The sequence below is a fragment of the Pocillopora verrucosa genome, chromosome 4, assembly GCF_036669915.1.
Source record: "Pocillopora verrucosa isolate sample1 chromosome 4, ASM3666991v2, whole genome shotgun sequence".
Classification (NCBI taxonomy): domain Eukaryota; kingdom Metazoa; phylum Cnidaria; class Anthozoa; order Scleractinia; family Pocilloporidae; genus Pocillopora; species Pocillopora verrucosa.
This window is the reverse complement of record NC_089315.1, coordinates 21,733,803-21,755,489: the sequence shown is the minus strand read 5'-3', so window position 1 is coordinate 21,755,489 and position 21,687 is coordinate 21,733,803. Positions and strand designations below refer to the sequence as shown.

Sequence of the window (21,687 nt, the reverse complement as noted above, 5' to 3'; positions counted from 1 at the left end):
TGTTCAGTGGCTCCCTGGTGATGATATGGTGTAAGCCTTGTGGTAGGTGTCAGTTGTGAGCATGAGCAGCTTGAACAATTAGAATATTTGAATCCCTTCTTTACTACCCTGTTATCTCCCAGGTTCAAACCAAACTCCTCAAGGCGGATGGTATGTCGGCTGATATTGCCTGCGGCTTTATAGTGAACATTCCCAGGATTCAAGACATTAACCAAAACGACTGAGTCTGACAAGAGTGGTTGCTTTAATTTTTCATTCCTTCTTCGAGTTGTTAGATTAGTATGGTCAGATACTCCCAAAGGACAGAAGGATTGAGTCTAATACATTAAGAGCTAGTGCTTTACTTTAGTACGAGGGTACACGTCATTATGGTAATTCTTAAATGCCTTTCATTAGCAATACAAAATTGAAAACTACCACTGACACAAATAATTCTGCTTAGAGAGGTAGGTGTGAACGTTAAGCATTACAATTTCGATGACGTACGTTTCAGTTTTGGTCATATTCCTAATTTTCTGCGCACCTCCCACTTCACACAAAAAAAACTATTTCCAACAACAGCTTAACCTAGAATTATATTACATGCTGCCAGGCTCGAGTCAGTGACAAAAATCCCCTGCATTTTGGCTCCCAGTCGTTCAAAACGCGACTGACTTTAAGTCACAGTCGGTTTACTGCACCTATTAGTCACATCAGGATTCCATGAACGATAGCTTTGTTAAGTACATCACATCTAGAAAATAGATTCTGGATTGTTGTTTTCATATAGTAATAATGAGGAAACAAAAAAAATATCCAGAACGTTGAAAAGTTTTTAAGTGTAGTCCATTGGCTCACTTCCGACCTTCGTCATTCCCCTCCGGGGGCGGGCGGTTCTGTAGGTCCAGTATCCCTTTGAGTGAATCACTCATGAAGTAAGGCTTCTCAGCACTGCCATCATTCATCTTGATGTCTTCCACTAAAACGAATTGGATTTGAAACATAATCAGAGCATTTTCGTAAATATTGAAGGAGATAGCTCTTGAAAACTCGTTACGAACTCTGTGACAAGGATTTGAATTCCGGAGCGTCATGTGCTCTAAACTTATAACCAGTTCCTGGTCCTTTCCTTCTTTAATTTTACGGCTTTCTTCCGCGAACACATCAAAAACACCACGATAACGACAAACTACGATACAATTCGATTTGGCAAAAGAAGAGTGATAATTCATCCGAAACTGCTCCCAGTATCATGATTTGAATGATTTGACTTAATGAGTGGAGGAAAACGTTAACTGGGTTCGCGATGACTGTTAAAACTTTGTTCACAATCCTTTGTGTCCGCTCGCCAACTTCTCTTGTTCGAACGGGCGACTGCATAGTTGTCTTCCTAGTTTCATTATGTTTTGTTTTCTCCGTCCATTAACACGTCAAGATCTATCTCCTGAAACGTTTTTTAAGTATTCTGGATTCTAGAATACTTACAGAAGCACAGGAATATGGTGTCGATGGCCATGTCATAGACATCGAAGAACAGGATGGCTACAGCGTAGGCAAAAATCACCATCACCTGAAATTAAATGGAAGCAAAAACAATAATTTTTTAAGTCGATGTGATGGTTTAGAATTCATATGTTAGCGACCGAGATTTCGGAGCTTCAAATTCACATTAAGAAACGTCTTGACAGTACTTCCGGCAGAGAAAGTCCAAAGCTACGGTTAGTTACTCTAAAAGGAACATTTAAACAAAAAACTTTCAGAAAAGTTTTAAGATTCCGTCTTCAAAAGGCACTTTTAGTATTTGTCAGTGTCCACTGCGAAATCCAGAGGATGACAAATGAATGCACTTAGTCTACTTACGATGGTTGGCACGACATCAAACTGAAGAGTGTCGGGATCATCTTTGCTTATTTTATCAAACCAAAAGAAACTGCAGACCGCTGAAAAATAACAATATGAAATAAACATTGTAACGCGATCTTGTGTCACTTTCTCACGGAACAAAAGTGTTCAGGACTGACTGTGACTCACGTACAATTTTATTGTAACTCAAACACCATTTATTTGGGGCAAAGAACTGCTTCGTGGTTTAGAATGTGTTTCGGCGAGAGTAAAAAACGTTTCAGTGAAGCCTGACCGCAACCTGTCTTTCCATGCCCCACTTAGAGGATCATCGACATCAAGTAGTGGCTAGGACAATTTATTCGAGGATGATGACAATTATGTTAATCAGGCAGAAAAACTGACTCACCAACAATTCCAACCACTAACAGCTTGCCCATGAACAGAAGGAATGACGTCACACTGTTAACAGCTACCACCCTGAGAAAAAGTATCAATTATTACATTAGGACATTCTTACGGTAATATGAACCAGAAAATCCAGAAGAAGTATTGCGTGGTATAAAAGTCTAGAGAAATGTATGAAGCACATCAGTAACGAAAATACGCTGCATAACAGCCCCTTTGATAGTCAATTAAACTCAATTTTGTTAGTGAAAATGTAAGTAAGGAATATGTAAGATGAGTTTCCCATCTACAAATTTTTTAACACGCAGTTTTTTGGCAAAGTATGACCTTTTTTTGATTATGAAGGAAAGAATTGACACTCGTCACATTACGTTGAATTTCAATTGCATTGACCCCCACTTAAGTCTCTATCACTAAATAGCACACACAAAAAAAACAGTTCCAAGACAACCGACGTCTCTGCCTTAAAGCGAGAAAAAGTATGCCAGGAAACCTTTAATAAAAATGATTATTTTCGTACTGGTGGAAATAAAATCATTGAGGAAATGTTCCACGCTTGATCTAATTTTGAAGAGAAAAGTCTGTACAGCTTGGAGGTGACCTATTGATGTAGTCTGTCTTACCTCAGAACATTCTCCAACAGGATCATGAAGGCTTCCTTGGCAGCACCGCAGAAATTCTTTCCTTTGATGGCAATCTTCATTAAACAACAGAACGTTTAATAAAAAGGAGTATGCATATTGGTCTAATCTTAACTTAATATGTTGTCTTTTCAAACCGCTGTCTTGTTATATAGTCTTCATTTTTTTTTCATTTCAACAAGTGATAGGCAATCTTGACACCAAATATTACGTTTGTTGAGGACAACATAGATGGGTCAGAGGCAGTGAATCTTTGAAAATTAAATTTTAATCATACAGTCTTACCTGTCGCTTAAATCTGTTTAAGCATATCTTATCTTTAACTTTATATGTTCTTCTTCCATTTCGTATCATCACTCTCGTGTAGAGAGTGCAAGAGTCAAATTTTTTTCGACTTCAAATATCCTTTCCGTTGCGAAAGACAACTCCAATACCATCGTCGCATAAGTTTTACGATTCGCCATTTCGGATATATTTTTTATTCCATTCTGTCTAAGTTTTATTAGCTAACATTATAAATTTATGCAATAAGATAGTGACTACTAATAATCCAACGTACTATGATGTAAGCATTCTTGTTGAGGAACTTCAAGCACTTTTCCAAACACCAGAAACAGCACTTGCAACAGCTACACAAAAAAAATCATCACATTAAAAAATTTCCCTCCAGAAATTTACCAATTTGACGAGAAAAAGAAAGAGAAAACAAAAAACCAATAAGCAGTCCTTTCTTTTCGTTCCCACGTAGAGAAAACGAAAAAAACAATAATTATTTAAAGAAGTAACTAAGAACTTTACTCTAGAGAGGGAGACAATTTGGCGAGAGAACTAAACACATTTGAGTTTGACGGCAGTGAACTTGAAAATCAAGTGTATACTGACCACATAATGAACTTGACAATCTTGCTATCCTGGCCAGACTCTAAGATTTCAAAAAATATCAAATCACACCATTTTAGCCAGAGTGAGGTCTCACAAAACTGTGTGAGGAAAGCCAAAGAGTTGTAAAAGAGGTTGTACGGTAATCAAACGTACCTTTAACTTTGCGATCAATGTACTCCAACACAGCTCTGATAAACTGGACAATGGCAATGATTGCAGCTCCGAAGGCCAACGATCCAGTATGGTACCTGATAAAAAACATCGTTTGAAGTTAGCTCGTCTCTTGGGGAAAATTCCCAAAGAAGATAGGAAGAGGGTGTATTGTAGGCTTCTTACTTAGTGGATTTTAGATAATGTCTGAACAAAAGCGGTCATGATTGGGCCAAGGGTAGAATTATTACGTCCAACTTCAAACAAATAAACATGTTTCTCTCTCTTATTGCTTTAGTAGACATGATTAAGCCCTAAAGCTACACTAGTATACTAAATAAAGGTTTATTCTAGAAATTGGCCAAAGAGGGCCCTCAATGGGCCCTTTCCTTTTATTTTAAGGGCCCTTTTTTAAGAAAGTGGCTCAAAGGAGGGGTACCCCAAAATTTTTTAATGTATTTTTAGAGTTAAAGAGAAAGACAGACAATTGAGATAGTTACAGGCGATATAGGAGCTATCGAATCAATCATGTTGTCAGTCATGGCTTCCAATTATTAATTTAAAAAAAAAGGAGTATTTTTCCTTTTGCACGATTCCTTGGGCACGATTCCTTGCGCCCTTTAGACTTGCGGCATTTCTTTCACATTGCAGGAATCCCGTGAAGCCGTGCTCTAGAATAGACCCTACTACAATATTGTTGACAATGGACATCTTAGTAACGCGGTAGTTTTCAGGTTCAAAACATATTGGACACTATCTTGTAGAAAGCAACATGAACATTACCTTATGGTGCGCCAGAACGATTTAAGGATTGGGAGTGAAGGAACATCCTAATAGCAAGGAAAAACAAATTCATGAACTGCATGAAACTGTCCAAGACAAATTTCTCTCTATCTGGACTAAGATCCGTTATGTTTCATCCTAAAGTGCTTCAACCACAAATTGACCTCAACCGTCAGCAGTCTCAATAAGTTGAAAACCATACTTATAAACCTGCACCTATAATTCGGCTTCGTAATAAGTAAGGAGACAAATTTCATAAAAATGATTTGGCCAATATACTTACATCCGGCTTGTGGAAGGCAAAATACCATGAAGCAAATGCACCAGCCAGTGCACACTGACCAAGGGCAATGATAAAGTTCATGATCCACAACCAGCCAAAGAAATGGTAAACTTGCATACGAAACAGATGTCTGTGAAAAGAAACTTGAATTAATGTTACTTTAAAAAACTACGTAGCCATAACGATAGACCACGAGCAGTCCCTTCCTTTTTGGATTCATTACGTGCGCCTCACTCCAAGAGTGCCGCGCGGCGCACTAAAATTAATTTTTTTTTTCGCTGCTTTTTTTCCCTCGCGCGACGGACCTCTTTGAAAAGGAGAAACCGCTCGTAGTCTACCATAACATCACTACCCTATTCACTTGATCCAGTGCCCTAGTTGTGAAAAAACAGTTCGTGATCATACATCCGAGCATATAAGCCCCGTAGAGAGGGAATGTTCGTAATATGGTAAATGTAAATGTGAAGAGCATTAACTATTTTCAACAATCACTTGTCAACTTTTCATTGTATGTGCGCCAAGGGATTTAATTGTTTTTTCGCCAGTCAGATACAGGGGCGGCGTTCATCATATTTCCATAAACTACGATACGAAAATGTGAAATGAAAGACACGTCTCGTTTTGGTGGAAAAATGGGATTACGCTTCGCACTAGGTCGCCCTATGTGTACTATAATTTAAATGTCCCTTTCCAGTCTGAATTTAAGGTAAAGAGCTGCATCGTTCGATATTTCAGGAAAAAAATCGTTTTTCAAGGAAAACAGACAAAGTTGTGTCGCATCAGTGTTTTAGGTTTATTTATTGAATAGCGCTGCATGGCAAGACGCAGTACTTGATCAAGAGCGATGTTTCACCAATTGAATACGGTATACCTAACATGTGAATAGTGCTCTTCTTGATCGCTTGTTGGCTATCTATGCGACGATAAAATATTTACAAAAAAAAAAAATGACAACACAGATCAGTGCGACAACAAGTTATAGTATTTTTGCAACGTTAGTGACCTCAGCATTGGCAATATGTTTATTAATAAGAATGTGGCAAATTCCAATGACTAAAACCAACTTTTTAAATGAAAATGTACACATTCAACACAAAACACAAGTAAACAGGTTAAGCCTAGTCGCAAGCTCACACACTTACACATTTTCCTTATATCCAGCCATAACACAACTTGCACTAGTGTTGGGATGATCAGTTTCAAAAGTCTAAAAACGAGGAAAAACAAAAAATAAAACGGTTACGAAATAAATTACTCAATTCCTCGTATTTCCAATCACACTTCAAACGTAAATCGGTTAATTTTCTGAAAAGATTTATTGCTTGATTCAAAAACAATATTTAGAGCCACAAGTTTTCAGGACAGGGTGACTCTTCAATGATTTGGGGGCTTGGGGTTAAATTCATCATTTACAGGTATCTATAACATGTTTAAAATAAACAACACACTACTTCCTACAATAATAGAAAGTACGAGAAGCTGTGGCCCAAATGGTTGGTTAGAAACCCGAATCAGGAGAAATCGAGATGTGCCTACCTCCTCCCTCTCCCTGCAAGAAAGGGGAACTAACAGAAAAACCTGAGGAAAGGCTGGGAGGTAGTCTATTGTGGGCTAACAATCCATCCAGGAGAAGTACTGTGGTAGTACTCCGTATCCTGGTTGCTTAATTCTCTAACAACTGAAAAAGGTTCTCTGTATTCTTACAAGCGAAAGAAGTCTATTACTTCAAGCATTTCGGTTTGTTTTTGTTTGTTTGTTTGTTTGTTTTTTGACTCCTTATCACTTCAAAAGTTATGGCTTGTTATTGAGATATGAAAACAATATTTAAAAGTGATGGAAGTGATAAAGATGAAGTTTTAAGTGGCTAATGTGCTAGACTGCAAACTAGTCAAAACTGATCTTTATCACTGACTGCATTTCTTACCTGTGGGTTACAGTTACTCTCGTTTGTTAAGTTGTATTTATCACCACCTGTGGGAACATCGATCACCTTATACTCAGGTGTTCCATTGGTCACCAAATAACTACATATCAATTAAGGATCATAACACCAGCAGCTCTTATAGGAAGCTATCCCTAACCGACATCAGTCTCCTACACAAAACTCTTTTTGTATGATACATGTAGTAACCAAGTACAAATTCAAGTGACCCGATATTGAGGCTTAGTTTGGAGACATAAAGTTCATTAGAGCAAATGCATTATGATAAAACCAACGTTAGAAAAGCATGATAACCTGTTGGTGTGATAAAATTTATGATAAAGATTAGCAGAGAAATGGCAATGATCTTCATTCTTTTGTGCAACATACAAAGTTAAAATATGGCTGTAATGTGGCTGTAATGTGGCTGTGGATGTGACAAGAGGCCACAGTGCTGACTGTGCATTGGTGTCAACTAATCATTTTCTAAGTCATTCAAACACAGTGAACTTGTATTGTAAAACAGAGCAATTTTCAATTGAGTATCAAAAGTAATTCAGCATTTCCTTAGCTTTTCTTTCCTTTGCTTTCTAATTGGTCAAGAAAATTCACTCTCTCAACCAATCAGATGCAAAACTGACACCAATCATGGCTTGGTTTACACGCTTCCTCACCCTTTAGGCAGTTCACTTGTTTTTATTATTAGTTCCCATTGGCTTTGTTCCTCTTCTGACTGGCCACTGGCCATTGTAATTACTTTGTTTTTTTATGACAATCAATAAAAAAGCACTCTATACTTGCCAGTAAAGGTGAAGCAAGTTGTCACAAAGACACGAAAAAAGGCTTGTCTGATTACAGTAATTAAAATGCGGCCATTTGATCAGCTTTAGCTTTCCTGTCATTCCTATGTGAAGGATACACATTAACACCCAAAAACCAGGCAAACAGAGCAAGCTGAAGCAGCCATGGGATAATCGGAAAAAACAAAGATGTCTTGATTGCTGAAACAGCTCTTGAAATAACAAGTCAAAACAAAGAAATTACAACCAAAAGGAGATACAATGTAGCTAAGAGTACTTAAATCTATTTGTTATACAAAATAATAGGCAAGATATATCAATTCAATGACAAGCAATATGATTTAAATGTAGAGTTTTGTAAAAACCTTGAGTTGCCTCCCAGTGAGGAAACTTTTTTGAATGTGGCCTGTATTTAGAGCCCTTCATCCTTTGATTTATCACAAGGGAAAATAACTCTCGACCCAGTATGAACTTTTCAAAATACTTAACTGACCCACACATCATTGAATAAATGTAGAAGTAACAGGGATAGAGGACCCATGAAACACATAGATATATCTTTACCACTACAAGATAAGTCTATGCCTAACTTTCTAGATTTGAGGTAGACATCTAAGAAATACTTTATGCTTCAAAAAAAGGACTCTTTGCAAGTGAAAGTGAAAACCAACCATTGGAATACAGATCCATTACTCAACATACTTGCTGGATTCCTTTATCATGGCAATAGCAATCTGGATTCTTTTGCGCAGGACAAGAACAATCAACAGGAGGATGACCAACAAAATAGTCAGGAAAATACCTGGCAATACATAACAACTTGATATCATATAAATACAGTCACAGACTTTCAGTAAGGAGTAATTTAAAGGGTAGAAGACAAGCAAAGTAAGGGGAAAAGGGTGATATTGCAATTCCTGTTCTCTCTCTCTCAAATCAGTTACCTCTTACAAGTTGATGATCTCCAATAACTATTGTTCAATCATGCTTTCTGCTTAAACATTGTTCTACTGACTCAGAATCCAACAATGAGAGCACTGTCGATAACAATACTTACAGCCCTGCAAACTTATGGTGATTATTGCAAGAAAAGAAAGGACAACTGTTTGCTTACCAATGCCCAGCCAGGTGTCTTTCGACTGAGTGTATGTGTCCAAGTTCAGGGTAAATTTAAGCTCAAAGTCTTTACTAGTGCCAGAATCTTTTAAGAACTTGTACTTGCTGTAACAAAAGTACATCCCTGAATGGAGAAAAAAAAAGTGCTGTCATTATTACAAGCAGATCTGGGAAAATGGGTTCCCCTTCCTTTGAAAGCAAATCACTGGTGGAGATTCTGTACTTCTTTGCCATAATTTATAAGGAGTGAATTTTTAGTCATTGAGTTTTTTTGTCTGTCATAACCAACACTTTAATGGTTTAATTTGTGTTTTTTTTGGTTTTTTTTTGTCTTTAGCACACACTTTATGCCATTGATACCATACTGGAATAAGGCAGTAGGATATATTTTGAAACTAGAAGCAGAAATATGAGAAAATAAAATAATAATGAAATAATATAATTTCCTTATTCAATGGTTCAACATGTAATACAAGCAGACATTTTACTCAATGCCTGTACTTTACTTGCCCCAACAAAACTCAGAAAAGAGTGGCACAACCTGCAAAAATATCTTGGATCCATAATTAATGTTAAACCATTGTATAAGGTTTACATATAAACAAGCACATATATGAATACAAGTTCTGGGTACAATTAAACAAACTGAGACTAAAAATATACCATAAATAATCAAGGCAAAGACAGCAATGATGCTGAACCAGATGAGAGGGCCTGTTATCCATCTGTAAAAATAAAAAAAAACCTTCAACATCTTCAAATGCTTCGGGTTAGAAAATTTAATACTTGCAACACAAAAGTTGTAACATTTATCAGCCCTATCCTTACCCTCTGTAAAGTTCAAGGCCATGGTGATTTTTCAAATCACTATACATTTTTCAAGACCAGCATAACTTGGACTTTCTCCACCTCATATTTCACATCATTTTCTACGATTTTCTTTGTAAATGAATTTAATCACTGATATCCATGAATGAACCTTAAAATAGTTAAAACCATTTCTGTTTGACTCCCTGGAAAATGATGTATCACATTAGCCATACCTGAGAGCCTGGTCTATATATTTTCCCCTGCACATACAATTAATGAGATCAAACCCTGTTGGACAGGGCCCACACTTAAATGAACAACCATGAAACTCTCCATTTTGTACATTATAACGATAATTTTTTTCTCCCAAACTTATTTAAACATTACCTTAAAGACATATTCACACCAACATTTAACCAGCCCTAGCTAAAATTTATTAAGAATCATTTTTAATTGTATTCTGTTATTATCTTTTTTGTGGTTCAACAGCTTATTCCATCTAAGAGGTTAAACCTTGTTAGATAGGGCTTAAACTTGTCCAGACAGTAATAATATTTCTGACTAACTACCTGACAACCATGGTCATCTCATGGACATTCATGGTTAATAATGATAATGGTAGTAATAGTAGTAATAATAACAATAAGTAAAAGAATGATAACAGTAGTAACAATAATGATTATGATTTCCTTATCAGTATCATAACAATGATAATAATGAAACAAACAATATCACTGTGAAACACCATCTGACTAAAGTAATACCTTGTGATGAGAATGTAGATAAATGCAAGTACTAAAACCAGTATCATCCCTCTGAAAGAAAAACATATTATTCAAGATATATATTTTTAAAGCTTGTTTGTCAAACTGGATACAATAAATATCACCATTAAATAACAAACTAAATTATATTTAACAATCATGATTAAAAGTAACCCATGATCACACTTGCACCTGAACTAGTAAAAGGAGGTATTGGAAAAAGAATCATCATTAACATACAACATATTACACATTGGAAATGTTTGACTCACATTAACAACCAGTGCCATACAGCTTTAATGTCCTCAAATATCTAAACAAATAATAAAAAGACAAAACAGAACAAACTTACAACCTACGATTACCTTAAAACAAAATAATAAAATTATTATAATAATAATAATAATAATAATATTAAAAAAACAGTTATTATTGAAAAGCTAATTTTTATCCTCTATATTGACAAACATGTACATACCGACATTCCAAAATTTTGTGCATTTAAAAGAAATTGAAGGCCTCTGAAAATAAAAAAAACATGGAAAATGATAGTTTAGAGTGAAACTACAAACAATTACAATAATTTGAAATGTTTTGTCAGAGCGGTACTTTCTTGTGCATAAAAAATGAAGTCTTGAAAGATGGTATTTATGAAAACAAATCACTTGAAATAACGAGTTCAAGAAATGCTGGTAATACCAGAAGGGAAATAATCATTGATATAAACTGTGAACTCACTGTAATCCAGCTTCAATGACTGATTTGGTTATGTTATTTCCAGCAAGATTTGTTATGAATGAGCTGTTGGCAAGCAAGTCAGTTGCCAAGGTTGGTATGCATCGATACAAAACTATAAACAGATGTAAAATCACAAGAATCAGTGGTATCTGAAGTAAAGCTCACAGAACTAATGCCATTTTAAACATTCCTAAATGTAACCAAAACATAGCAAGACAACGTAGGGACATGAGTTTCAACCTTTCAACTCCTATGTGTGAATAAGACCTTTTAAGAATTTTCCTTATAATATCAATGCAATATCAAGCAGACAAGTGATAAGAATAAAGAAAATTGTACATTAGGGGATTTTTAGTCCATCCAATACCACATTCTCTGAACTAATATCAAACTTGTATCACAATTTTATAGCAGACAAGAAGGAGAATTACCAATGAGATCTTGGAAGTAGAATGGCTAAGTTAAGTTTATCCTCACAATTAATTCCAGTTGAAGAAGTTATTTCTTGAGTACAAGAGACATTTTAATGGGTTCTTTATGGAATTGATTACAAAATTAATACTACTATTCAAATAAGTTTCTATTGAACTGTGGAAGATAGGTGCTTTGGGATGCATAACTTATTGCAGCTTTGGACCAACTGGAATATGCCTGGTAAGTGAACTAACCTGGCTTTGAAGCCAAATAGTATGGTGCACATTTTCCTTGTAGGACCAATTCTTTTCTGTTGCTCTGTAAAAATTATGATCATAAAATAAGAACCAGTTTGATTACCACAACAAAATAACAGAGTTATTCCTTACAAAGACAGACATTAAATATATCTCAGTTGTATAGGTGGGTGTCCAATGGCCCAGTCACAATTTGTGCATTTTTGAAAAATTAGGTTAAATTTGTTTGCTAAGTTAATTGCTCTTTACCAATCCACATACAGTTTGATTTTCCTTATAATGATGGTGATTCAACATGCCCAAAGAAATCTATCCTCAGTAGGCAAAGATAGCTTATTTTCATTAACAGAAAAAGGATTAATTTTGATTACACCACAATTTATTGAAGAGATTTATTAGGACTATCTTCTCTCCAAGAGCTGGCTCAACCTGCCATCCTTTGGTCAGTTTCCTGCATCAGTCAATACCAGTGATTTATTACTGATCAGGAAAAGAGACCCATGTTTGCCATCTTTCAAAAAGGAGTAAATTCAGGGTTCCAATCAGTGACAGATCCATACCTTGAGAGGCCACAATTTTGGTCCAAAAACAAAGGTCAACACACCCAGAGCCAATTGCATAATGCAAATAGATCTACAAAGGGCAGAGAATTATCTCCACATACATGTATAATAATTGAAATACTTTTCCCATTAGCCATGGGATAATTCAAAAGTGGTCTCTCAATATTCAAATGAGGATAAATAGTTCTTAGGAGCTATGCAATTTATTCTATATTTCCAGACTAACTACTGATGATAATCTTAATCTAAATTTAAAAAATCATTAGCCCAACGTTGCTATACAAGATACATGTCCTATAACCTTTTTTCAACAGTCTCTGGAATAAATAGTTAAGTTAACAATTTCAAAACTTATAATTTTTTTTGTGTTTTTGTAACATTACCTTGGTAACAGTCTCAACTCCTTCTTTGCAGACCATATCACTTGGTTCTGGGTCATACCCTAGCTTATTTTCCTCTGGACAAGATTTAACACAAACCTACCAAATGGACAGAAAGGATCATAAAAAATACGAAATAATTAAGACTTGTTGACAAGTAATGATTTTACTCTTTGAGATTATTGTACATGTTTATCTTGTAAGTCAAAATTATTTCACTTAAGTTCAATATGTATGTTTAAGGACTACAGCACTGTTCTTGGAACAAAGAAAAAATTGTTCAAGTTACTTTTGATTAAAACATTTTAACATCAAGTTATAATAAACCATAATATTTTAATGAGCTACCAAAAGACTAAGAAGTTTCCAACAGACATCTCCCTCTCGCTCATTATTGCTATGATTATGACTGTTTTGTTCTAACCAGAGCACTAATGGATCAAGTGTACTATGTAGGTAGTATCAGGTCGATATAGCAGTCAATGTAGTGGTTGATATGGTGGTCAACAGATAGTTGGTCAATAGTTGCTTGAAAGGCACTTGGTGATTGGTTGACAGTTGGTCAGTACATATCAGTTGAGAGTTATTCAATATCTCAGTTGAAAAATGTCTATACTTCACTGATGTGTCACTGACACTTCACTGACACCTCACTGAATACAAGTCAACTATCAATCAAAAGCCTGTCAATTGTCAGTCTGAGGTCTGTCAACATTGATGTATGTTGATATATACTTCACTGACCATCAAGCCACTTTGCAACAAATGAAATAAGAATCACTGGAAAGGTTAATGAAAGTTGAAAAAATGTCTCCAAGAGCTGTAACTGTTTTTTTTTTTCCACAGTTTCTAATTGTGCATATGATCTTCTTTATTACTATCACACACAAATTTGCATGGATCTGTTTGGTTTTGTGAGGAGCATTTTATGGCAAATAGAGTTGATGTTGTGTTGCATTTGTTCATTTACAGATCATGGATGATGTTGATTTTACTATGGAAGAGGAAATTTTCCAGACTAAGGAAGTCAGTGGAAGAAGTTAAGATTAAAGTCTGTCAGGAATTGTCATGTGCTATATGCCAGAATAGGCTGTGAATAGTTATCTATCAATTTCTGACCACCAATACACCAACATGTGACCAATAGATTGCCAACACCTGACCAAGAGATCACTAAAACCTGATGGTAAAACCAGCCACATATCAACCACCTTTCAGTCAACATATCAACCAAGTCTTGATGGATAGTGGATCTGTCTTTTAACAAACAATTGACTAATATAGTAAGCAACATTGAAAAGATACATCAGGGGATACATTGGCTGATAGTCAATCTATTGGTTGATATATTGGTTGACAATACCTATAGTACACATTATCCTCAGCAACTATATGTTGTTGTGAACTACAAGTTGTGATTTTGTGAGCAATCAGGTTGGCAGAATCACCACAAGAATTTTTGCCACATTTGAAGACAATTTACCAATAGTTGGCTTATTGATACATTATAATCCCAAATGTGATAAGCAGTTAATATTTTTCAAAAGCAGAGACAAATGGATTTGTGAGACATATTTCTCCTTTAACCATTTACACCCTAACATCAATATGCATATTCTCCACACTTGTCTCTATGCATTTCCTAAGGTGCTGTCGAGGAGAATAATTGTAGTAATCAAGAGCTGCTTTAGTTGGTATTGTAAGGAGAAATTAGATGCTAGTCACTCTAAGAAGTTAAAGGGTTAAGAAAAACCCTTAGGCTGATGAACAGTAAGTTGTACAACAATCACCTGTGGAGTGGGACATGAAGGAACTGTAACATATTTGGTAAAGTCTCCACCCTTTGTGGCACAAGTACTGATGTCAAAGAACAGCAGATATTTTTTATCCCTAGAAAGAGAAGATAGAAGAAAAGAGGGAGTCAAAAAATTGAAGAGTGTGTATTGGAAAAAACTTTTGATCAAAGCACTTAAATTAAAGGCAATTAACATGAGCTTATATCTAATATTGAATTTCCATTCATTTTGGGTGAGACTGTCAACTTTTAAAGCTACTTTGTTGAGGGAATGGTTAGCAACAGAACATCATAACTAATGTTTTTTCAACAAAATGGTTCAAAACATTTAGTCCAGGCTACAGCTCAACAATTACAGTAAGACATATTTGCCGTCTCTGTGGTGCATTCTGGTACCATGTTTTGTTGAAAGTCAAAAAGGCAAAAGAGTTAGGGGGAAGGGGGGGGGGTCTCACATCTCACAGGCACCAAACCACAACAAAATTCAGCCTAACCCCTAAGCAAGTGCAAGTCTCCTTTCAAAACTTGCCTCATGTTGCTGAAACAATTTTTCTATCAATTTTCAGCTACAAAAAACCTTCAAGCCAAAAGTGTAGTTCTGTCAAGGCCACAAATATAAAGAAAGATATCTTTCACATTTTTCCATCTCCCCTTATGAAAATAGTATGAGAGCTGACAAATGGAATGAACTGGCTAATAACTACCCAACAATTATTAAAAGGTTAATTTCCAAGACATTCTAGTCTTCTAACCTTGTCTTCTAATGAGTGACATTCTCACCCTACACACAATACACTTCATTCATTAACTTACACATAGTTATCTTTTCCACAAATGTTTCCTGCAAAAGAGTAATTCCAAGACATAGTTTCACATCATCTCCAGAAGAATAATCATTCTACAGCATTATACTAGTACTTGGTGCAAAAGTCGATGTAAAGAATCTTGTTATATTATTTTACGCGTTGACTAATGTGTTATTGATAGTGATGATGATGATAACAGGTACATGTTTGATCCACCACCCATGGCTTCAGCTCTAGATGAAAATTAAAATTTTGATGTAAAGAATCTTGTTATAATATTTTACATGTTGACTAATGCGTTATTGATAGTGATGATGATGATAACAGGTGCATGTTTGATCCACCACCCATGGCTTCAGCTCTAGATGAAAATTAAAATTTCATTTCTTGAGCACTCAAATACCTTGTGAATCTTGTGGCAACAGAAGTCTATCAGGATCTCCTTCTTTGAAAGCTATAGAGTGTAAACGTAAAGAACAAAATTTAGAATTTGCAAATTTTTTTGTATAACAGGTCTTTATGTCAAAACACATGGATAAATATATGATGAAAAACCATTACAACTCCAACAGTAAAACTGAAAACTTTTCCACTCCATGCTTACCAATAATTCCTACAACAACCATGCCAACAATATATGCCACAAACAGAATACAGCAGGGAATGTCCGTGCATGACCTACACAAAACATCAGATAACAAAAGAGTTCATAAAGTTAGATTTGAGAAATAATCAGGGTTTATGGACATAATTAGATATTCCTACCCTCAGAAATATAAGGACAAGGGTTTAAGCTCCTTATTCTTGCACCTTATGAAGCAATATGTTAAAAAAAAAAACCCAGCCATTTCATGGTGCTTTTCAAAACTATCATGCAATGCAGGCCATCCTTTCTTTATTCGAATACAGACCCTGTGACATGACAATAACCAACACTGAATTTTGAACCCAGGATAACAAATATCATTAAACCCTTTACCTATTTTGCATCTATTCTGCTGATAAGGAGATATATAAATTTGTGCATGTGATAAAATTTCCTATATGAAGAACTTAAACATCTTCCTTTAATTCACTGGAGCTAAGCATTATGAAACAAAATGCACAGTATGTATTTTCCACTGGGTTGTGATTTGTTTTGTTCTCCTTTTTGGAAAATGTCTTTAAAAAAACTTTGCTGCAGGGTGTGTGCTTCTTCTCAGTTACCCAACACTTCAAATTTGTCAGGGGTTACAATGTTGCCACCACCCAAGTGACCTCTGTAAAATGGACAACTCCATCACATCAACATAACCCTCTGTCCCATCAGTGTCCATATTAGAGAGGTCCAACTCTATATCATTACAACTCTAAATACCTGTCTGAAATGGGTCCTTTGAATGTAGTTTTGTTTTTCTTTCCTTTAAAAGAGGGATTCAAAATGTTGGATTAAAATAAAGCAATATTCTTTACATGTGGAAAACATTGGACAGTTGTAGGAAATTTAAGAATATGGTTTTAACATCAACTTGTATACACAAATATTCAGCATCTGTTCATTTCATGTAAATTAACTTACTTTAAACTGACAAATAATTTTAAAAATAAAGAATTCACTGCCATATACCAGTTTATAATAAAAGTGAAATAAATCAAAGGAAAGTGTGACCTGCATAGCAAGTAGAATTCTAATTTTCAGGATTTGACAGACAATTTATGCATGAATGCCACCATTATGGCCTTTAATCACTTTAATTTGATGAAGTGACTTTCCCTTCAGATAAATCAACTTCAAATTTTATCTTGAAAGTCATGTGGTAGTGAAAATGGTGATATCAGTCTGTAGGAAAGAATGACTGTGTGTGCTTTAGGGGGATAACTGACTATCAGAAGCTTACCAGATGGCATAACCAACACAGACAAAAAAAACATTGAATAATTATAAATATTATAGAATTTTGGTCTCAAAAATATTATTAAACCATAAAAAGTCCTTCAGTTCAAGACTGAAAGAAAAAAATCCTGCATTTATGTGAATACTTAAATGTCATTTGACCGCGTTTTGTTTTTTTAGGAAACGAATCTCTTGAAAGTAACAATGGACACTCGCGTCATTATCATTTAGACTACATCATGCAGAAAACTCCCTTCATCAAGAACCCACTCAACAAAGGTCTGATCTGAAAGGAAGCTTTTAACAAAACCTAACCGCAATTCATAATAAAAGTGGACAAATACAGATGAGAACAAGAAGAGCCAGCCATCTGACATCCTGCACAGGTGTTGACAAATGTTTATGATCCTGAAGTTGTTCAATTAACTGGCTTGAATTTTCATATCAGCGAAAACTACCAAAATCTGTCTTTCAAGGCTCTGAAAACACATTCGTGACCATAACTAATGACCGATGTTGAAATTCGAACTTTTCCTCTCGCTTTCAGTGAAATTTTGAACAGCTATACTTTGCTCAGAAGAGTACAAAAAGAGCACTTCTCCATCATCGCTTTTTATCTCAATCATACAAATTCCAAATAGGAGGTGCTACTCGGTTTGGTTACCAAGAACATTATGAAAATATTTGCTTATGAACCACCTCAAAGACACCCGCAATAAACTCCCTCTAAATCCTAACTTTAGTGGGGGCGCGTTCAGGTATTCTTATATTGACAAATTCCAAGTTTCGATCAGAATCTATATTACTGACAAATAAATCAATCGCACATCTTTCCTGAAAGACGGTTCAAGTCAGGATAACGACAACATTATCACCAGCAAAATGCGTTAAAAACAAGACATGTTGAATAAATTACGTGACCGACTGCCAAACTAAAATGGCGTAATAAATTGAAAACAACAGTGTACATGAACCAGTGAGTTGTAAACTATGACCTGTTCAAATAAACAGCACCCACTGAGGTAATGCGGTTATCGTACAGCAAATAGCGGTGAACAAGTTTAAAGTTCATGATTTTCGCCAGAGGTAAACATGTTTTCGCTGACCGAGAAGGCGAATTTAGTCCGCGGGTCAAGTTCTAACACGCCTGACACGTTTTTTCGTTCAGTTGTAAACCATCTCGAAGACTAACGTTTGCAAGAACCTGCGACGTTTCGTTCAGCTGAAAAACCAACGCATTTTGCATCTGAAATGTAATTTTGGATATTCTCTTTCCTTTACACGATACGCCACAGTTGCGAAAATAAGTCAGAAAACAAAACCAAAGTGTACATTTCTTTTCAATCAGCAGATTAACAGTAACAAGCCTGTTTCTCTTCTAAGATTCTTTGAACTACAACAACCCCACGTGTCGCAAATGCTTACCGTCTTCTTCGTCCGCCATTTCCAAGACACACTTTACGAATCAAATTGTGAATAAATTATGTATAAACCACTTCGGACAAAATCTTTTGAAAAACTGAGCAGCTTTCTTTGCTCGGCTTTTTTTCCACGTCACGTCTCCCAGATCCGTCGAAGTCCTTCCTGGACAATGAGCCAATATATTTGCATTTGAATAAAAATCGCCAGGCGTTATAACCGTTCTTTAGCGCTTCAGGAAAGTCCCTTGCGTGACACAAGATTTCCATTTCCCTCACGCAAGATTGACATAAGATTATAGCCCTTCAAGTCAACACTTTCATAATGCTTCCTCCAGTTTTTCTGTTTTGTTTTGTTTTGTTTTTTTGTTTGTTTTGAAGGAACTCTTTTCAACCCTGGAAATGATAGCTTAGATTACAGATATCAATTTAAATTGTTTGCCATGAACAAATGCAGATCAACCGACTTTCTCTACCACCTGTCTCTCCCACGCATTCCCTTCGTTACACCTTGAAAATCCCATAACCAATTTAAAGTAAAACAAATTATTATTATTATTACACTTATAATTACCGTTTACGTCAGCTAGAAGTTTCAAGTTTTCGGCTGCAGATAGAGAACAAATTATCAATATTCAATAGATTCAATCATTGATCAGTAAACAAATTAAAATACGAAAATAGTTAGACTTAAACCCTTCTGGGATGGTAAATTATGTGACAAAATTAATTGCTGTCTTTCAAGTGTGTCAAGCGCGAAATTTACATTTCGGTCTGTTGATTGCTCATTTTTTAACGCTTTCGGGAGAGCTTTACAGAACAGCACTAGAAGCATCTAAACAGATAAGCACTTTCTGTTAATGGGAAGTTAATAAATGTTGTAAAAATACCCTGAATCAACCACCAGGAGCTCTAATGATTGCTAATGTGTTGATATCAGAAACATCACTTCGCCATAAAAATGCATTTCCGTTTCAATGATATTAGTGAATATTTAATTCTTTGGTTAAGCTTTGGTTAAGCTTTACCACTTCTTCCGCTGAGTTTCGGAATTTAAATCAAGGTAATTCACAAGAAAAGTAAATCGTACAATTTTCGCTCCTAAGAAGCTTTGACGTCTCAGATATTTGCCCATGTCTGTTGGCGTTGCTTAAATCTTACTGAATTCGTTTCTAATTGTGCACGCAAGCATTGTAACCATTGCCGAATAAATGTTTTTCAAGAGAGTATAAGAGCAGGGTGACGTTGCACGAGTTCTGTGCTTTACGACAGCCTGTACTCAATAACAGTACAAAAACTGAGCTGACGAGAATTTATCGTTGCACATATGAAAGCAGAACCATTGAACCATAGAATGACAAACGAACGCCCCAGTGAGAATAAAGGAGAGAAAATCTTGAAAGATTCCGAAAGAAATGTGTAAATTTAAAGACTACTTACCCTTTGGATCGTCTTGTACTTTATTTCCATTTCCTTGGGCGGAAGACGCCATCGTTGTACAACCGATGTGTCGCTAATCACGAGGGTCAACTAGGCTGATCAATTATGCTGTGCATAAATTTCCAGGATAAATGTAATTCAACCAATCACTTAAAACTTATTGTTTCAGATAAATAGTTCATGAGAATTATTTCGCTCCCAAAAGATCTTTGATTTGTTTAAAGCAAACACAATGACATCTTACAGTCAGGTTTTGTGGACTTCGCAAAACAAACTCTCTTTCGATTTCTCCCTCGTAGTCTTCAGAACAGGGATCACACTTCACGCACCAGTGGGTCATAAGTGCGCCAATAATAACGACGCTTATCAATTTTATGTACATTAGCATCGTTCTCATACGAAAAACACAGTAGGCGTCAATTGGGTAGTTTTTTAACGATACGCAGGAATGTCGCAATCTGATTGGCCAAAATTTGCCGTCGTCGATGAGAGTACTAACAACGCCGTTCGCTCTAACGTGTCACGCAATGGTCACGCACTGAAAGCATCGCTTTATTTGACGTTGATATTTTGGCAAAAGCAAATCGACAATGGTTAACGTGGTATGTACTCTTATCAACAACAATATTCATCAACACAGTGGTCAAAATTTGTTGCAAACTAACGAGGGAGAACATTTGACCACTGTGATGACGAATGCTAAACCACTGTCGATTTGTCTAGTTGCTAGAGTCCTGCTGGTAGAGTTCTTCGAAACAATGATCAGAATGCTTCTAAGGCAGGCAGTTCCAGTTGCTTTAATTATAACTAACGCTGCAAATAGTTTCTAAAATATTTTCAAAATTGAGGCGCAGATGTTAATGAAAGTCCATAACAGAAGTAATTTTAGATAGGCTTCTGTTCAGGGGTTTCAATAAAACCTGGTTTTTACCTTGTAAACCTCTCAACGCCGTGTGTTTAGCCTGCAAGTAGGCCCTATTGTTTGGGTGTTGTCTAACTACTCCTACTACGGGTACACATACATACACCTATAACACCATTGGCAGTTGTTTATGGATATTTGATACGATGTTAGCGACATCTACTCGTTTCGCTTTCTCGCTAATTATCTACTTCGTCTGTTTAAAGGTTCAATCCAAAGATAAAAGATCTTGAGAGGTATAGGGAGCTGAAAGTGTCTCCTGACTAACTTCAGGCAAAAGAGAAGTTTCGGTCAGATGACAGACGATGGTGATGCAGTTATTACTTCTTCATTTATTAACTTTAATTGTTATTTATTTATATTTATTCATTTCAGTTACTACGTTCAGGAGAGTCCTGGAAGAGTTGGAATACTCCCAGGGCAATGCAGTTTTTGCAGGGGATGACAAAAAACAGCAGGAGACCCCTACCGTCAACTGGTGTTAGCCAGGCCTATTGCTGCAGCCGACATACTGCTCGACGCGGTCTTGAAAAGCGCCACCCCTCGTTGTCAAAAAAAATCATAACGTACATGAAAAATTTTGAGGAAAGACAAAACTAACTGAGTAGTTTTGTTCTTACGATGTCGATTTTCCTTGCCATTCAGCTTACTTTGCCTTCAACAGAAAACAGATGCAAACATGTCCTAGCAACTAAAAACCAC

The 21,687-nt window shown here is 35.9% G+C and overlaps 1 protein-coding gene across 2 annotated transcripts; it reads right to left on the bottom strand.

Annotated features, from left to right (window-relative positions):
* Nucleotides 1-225: 225 nt before the first annotated feature.
* Nucleotides 226-20,381, bottom strand: LOC131778711 (choline transporter-like protein 4). 2 transcript variants are annotated; one of them, XM_059095136.2, is made up of 29 exons: nucleotides 20,064-20,381; nucleotides 19,198-19,230; nucleotides 16,690-16,732; nucleotides 15,937-16,010; nucleotides 15,736-15,786; nucleotides 15,340-15,367; nucleotides 14,522-14,621; nucleotides 12,735-12,830; nucleotides 11,786-11,849; nucleotides 11,118-11,229; nucleotides 10,858-10,900; nucleotides 10,652-10,692; nucleotides 10,380-10,430; nucleotides 9,469-9,530; nucleotides 8,804-8,929; nucleotides 8,392-8,491; nucleotides 7,809-7,901; nucleotides 6,893-6,992; nucleotides 6,111-6,175; nucleotides 4,969-5,098; nucleotides 4,686-4,732; nucleotides 3,906-4,000; nucleotides 3,753-3,792; nucleotides 3,430-3,499; nucleotides 2,853-2,926; nucleotides 2,231-2,301; nucleotides 1,840-1,919; nucleotides 1,465-1,549; nucleotides 226-958 (listed from the first exon to the last, which is right to left on the bottom strand). In XM_059095136.2, the coding sequence occupies exons 1-29, from the start codon at nucleotides 20,113-20,115 to the stop codon at nucleotides 834-836; spliced, it is 2,151 nt and encodes a 716-aa protein (XP_058951119.2). In that variant the 5' UTR covers nucleotides 20,116-20,381; the 3' UTR covers nucleotides 226-833. The 2 variants fall into 2 exon arrangements, with proteins under 2 accessions (XP_058951119.2, XP_058951120.2); XM_059095137.2 differs by lacking the exons at nucleotides 19,198-19,230; nucleotides 20,064-20,381 and adding an exon at nucleotides 18,631-18,806.
* Nucleotides 20,382-21,687: the final 1,306 nt, after the last annotated feature.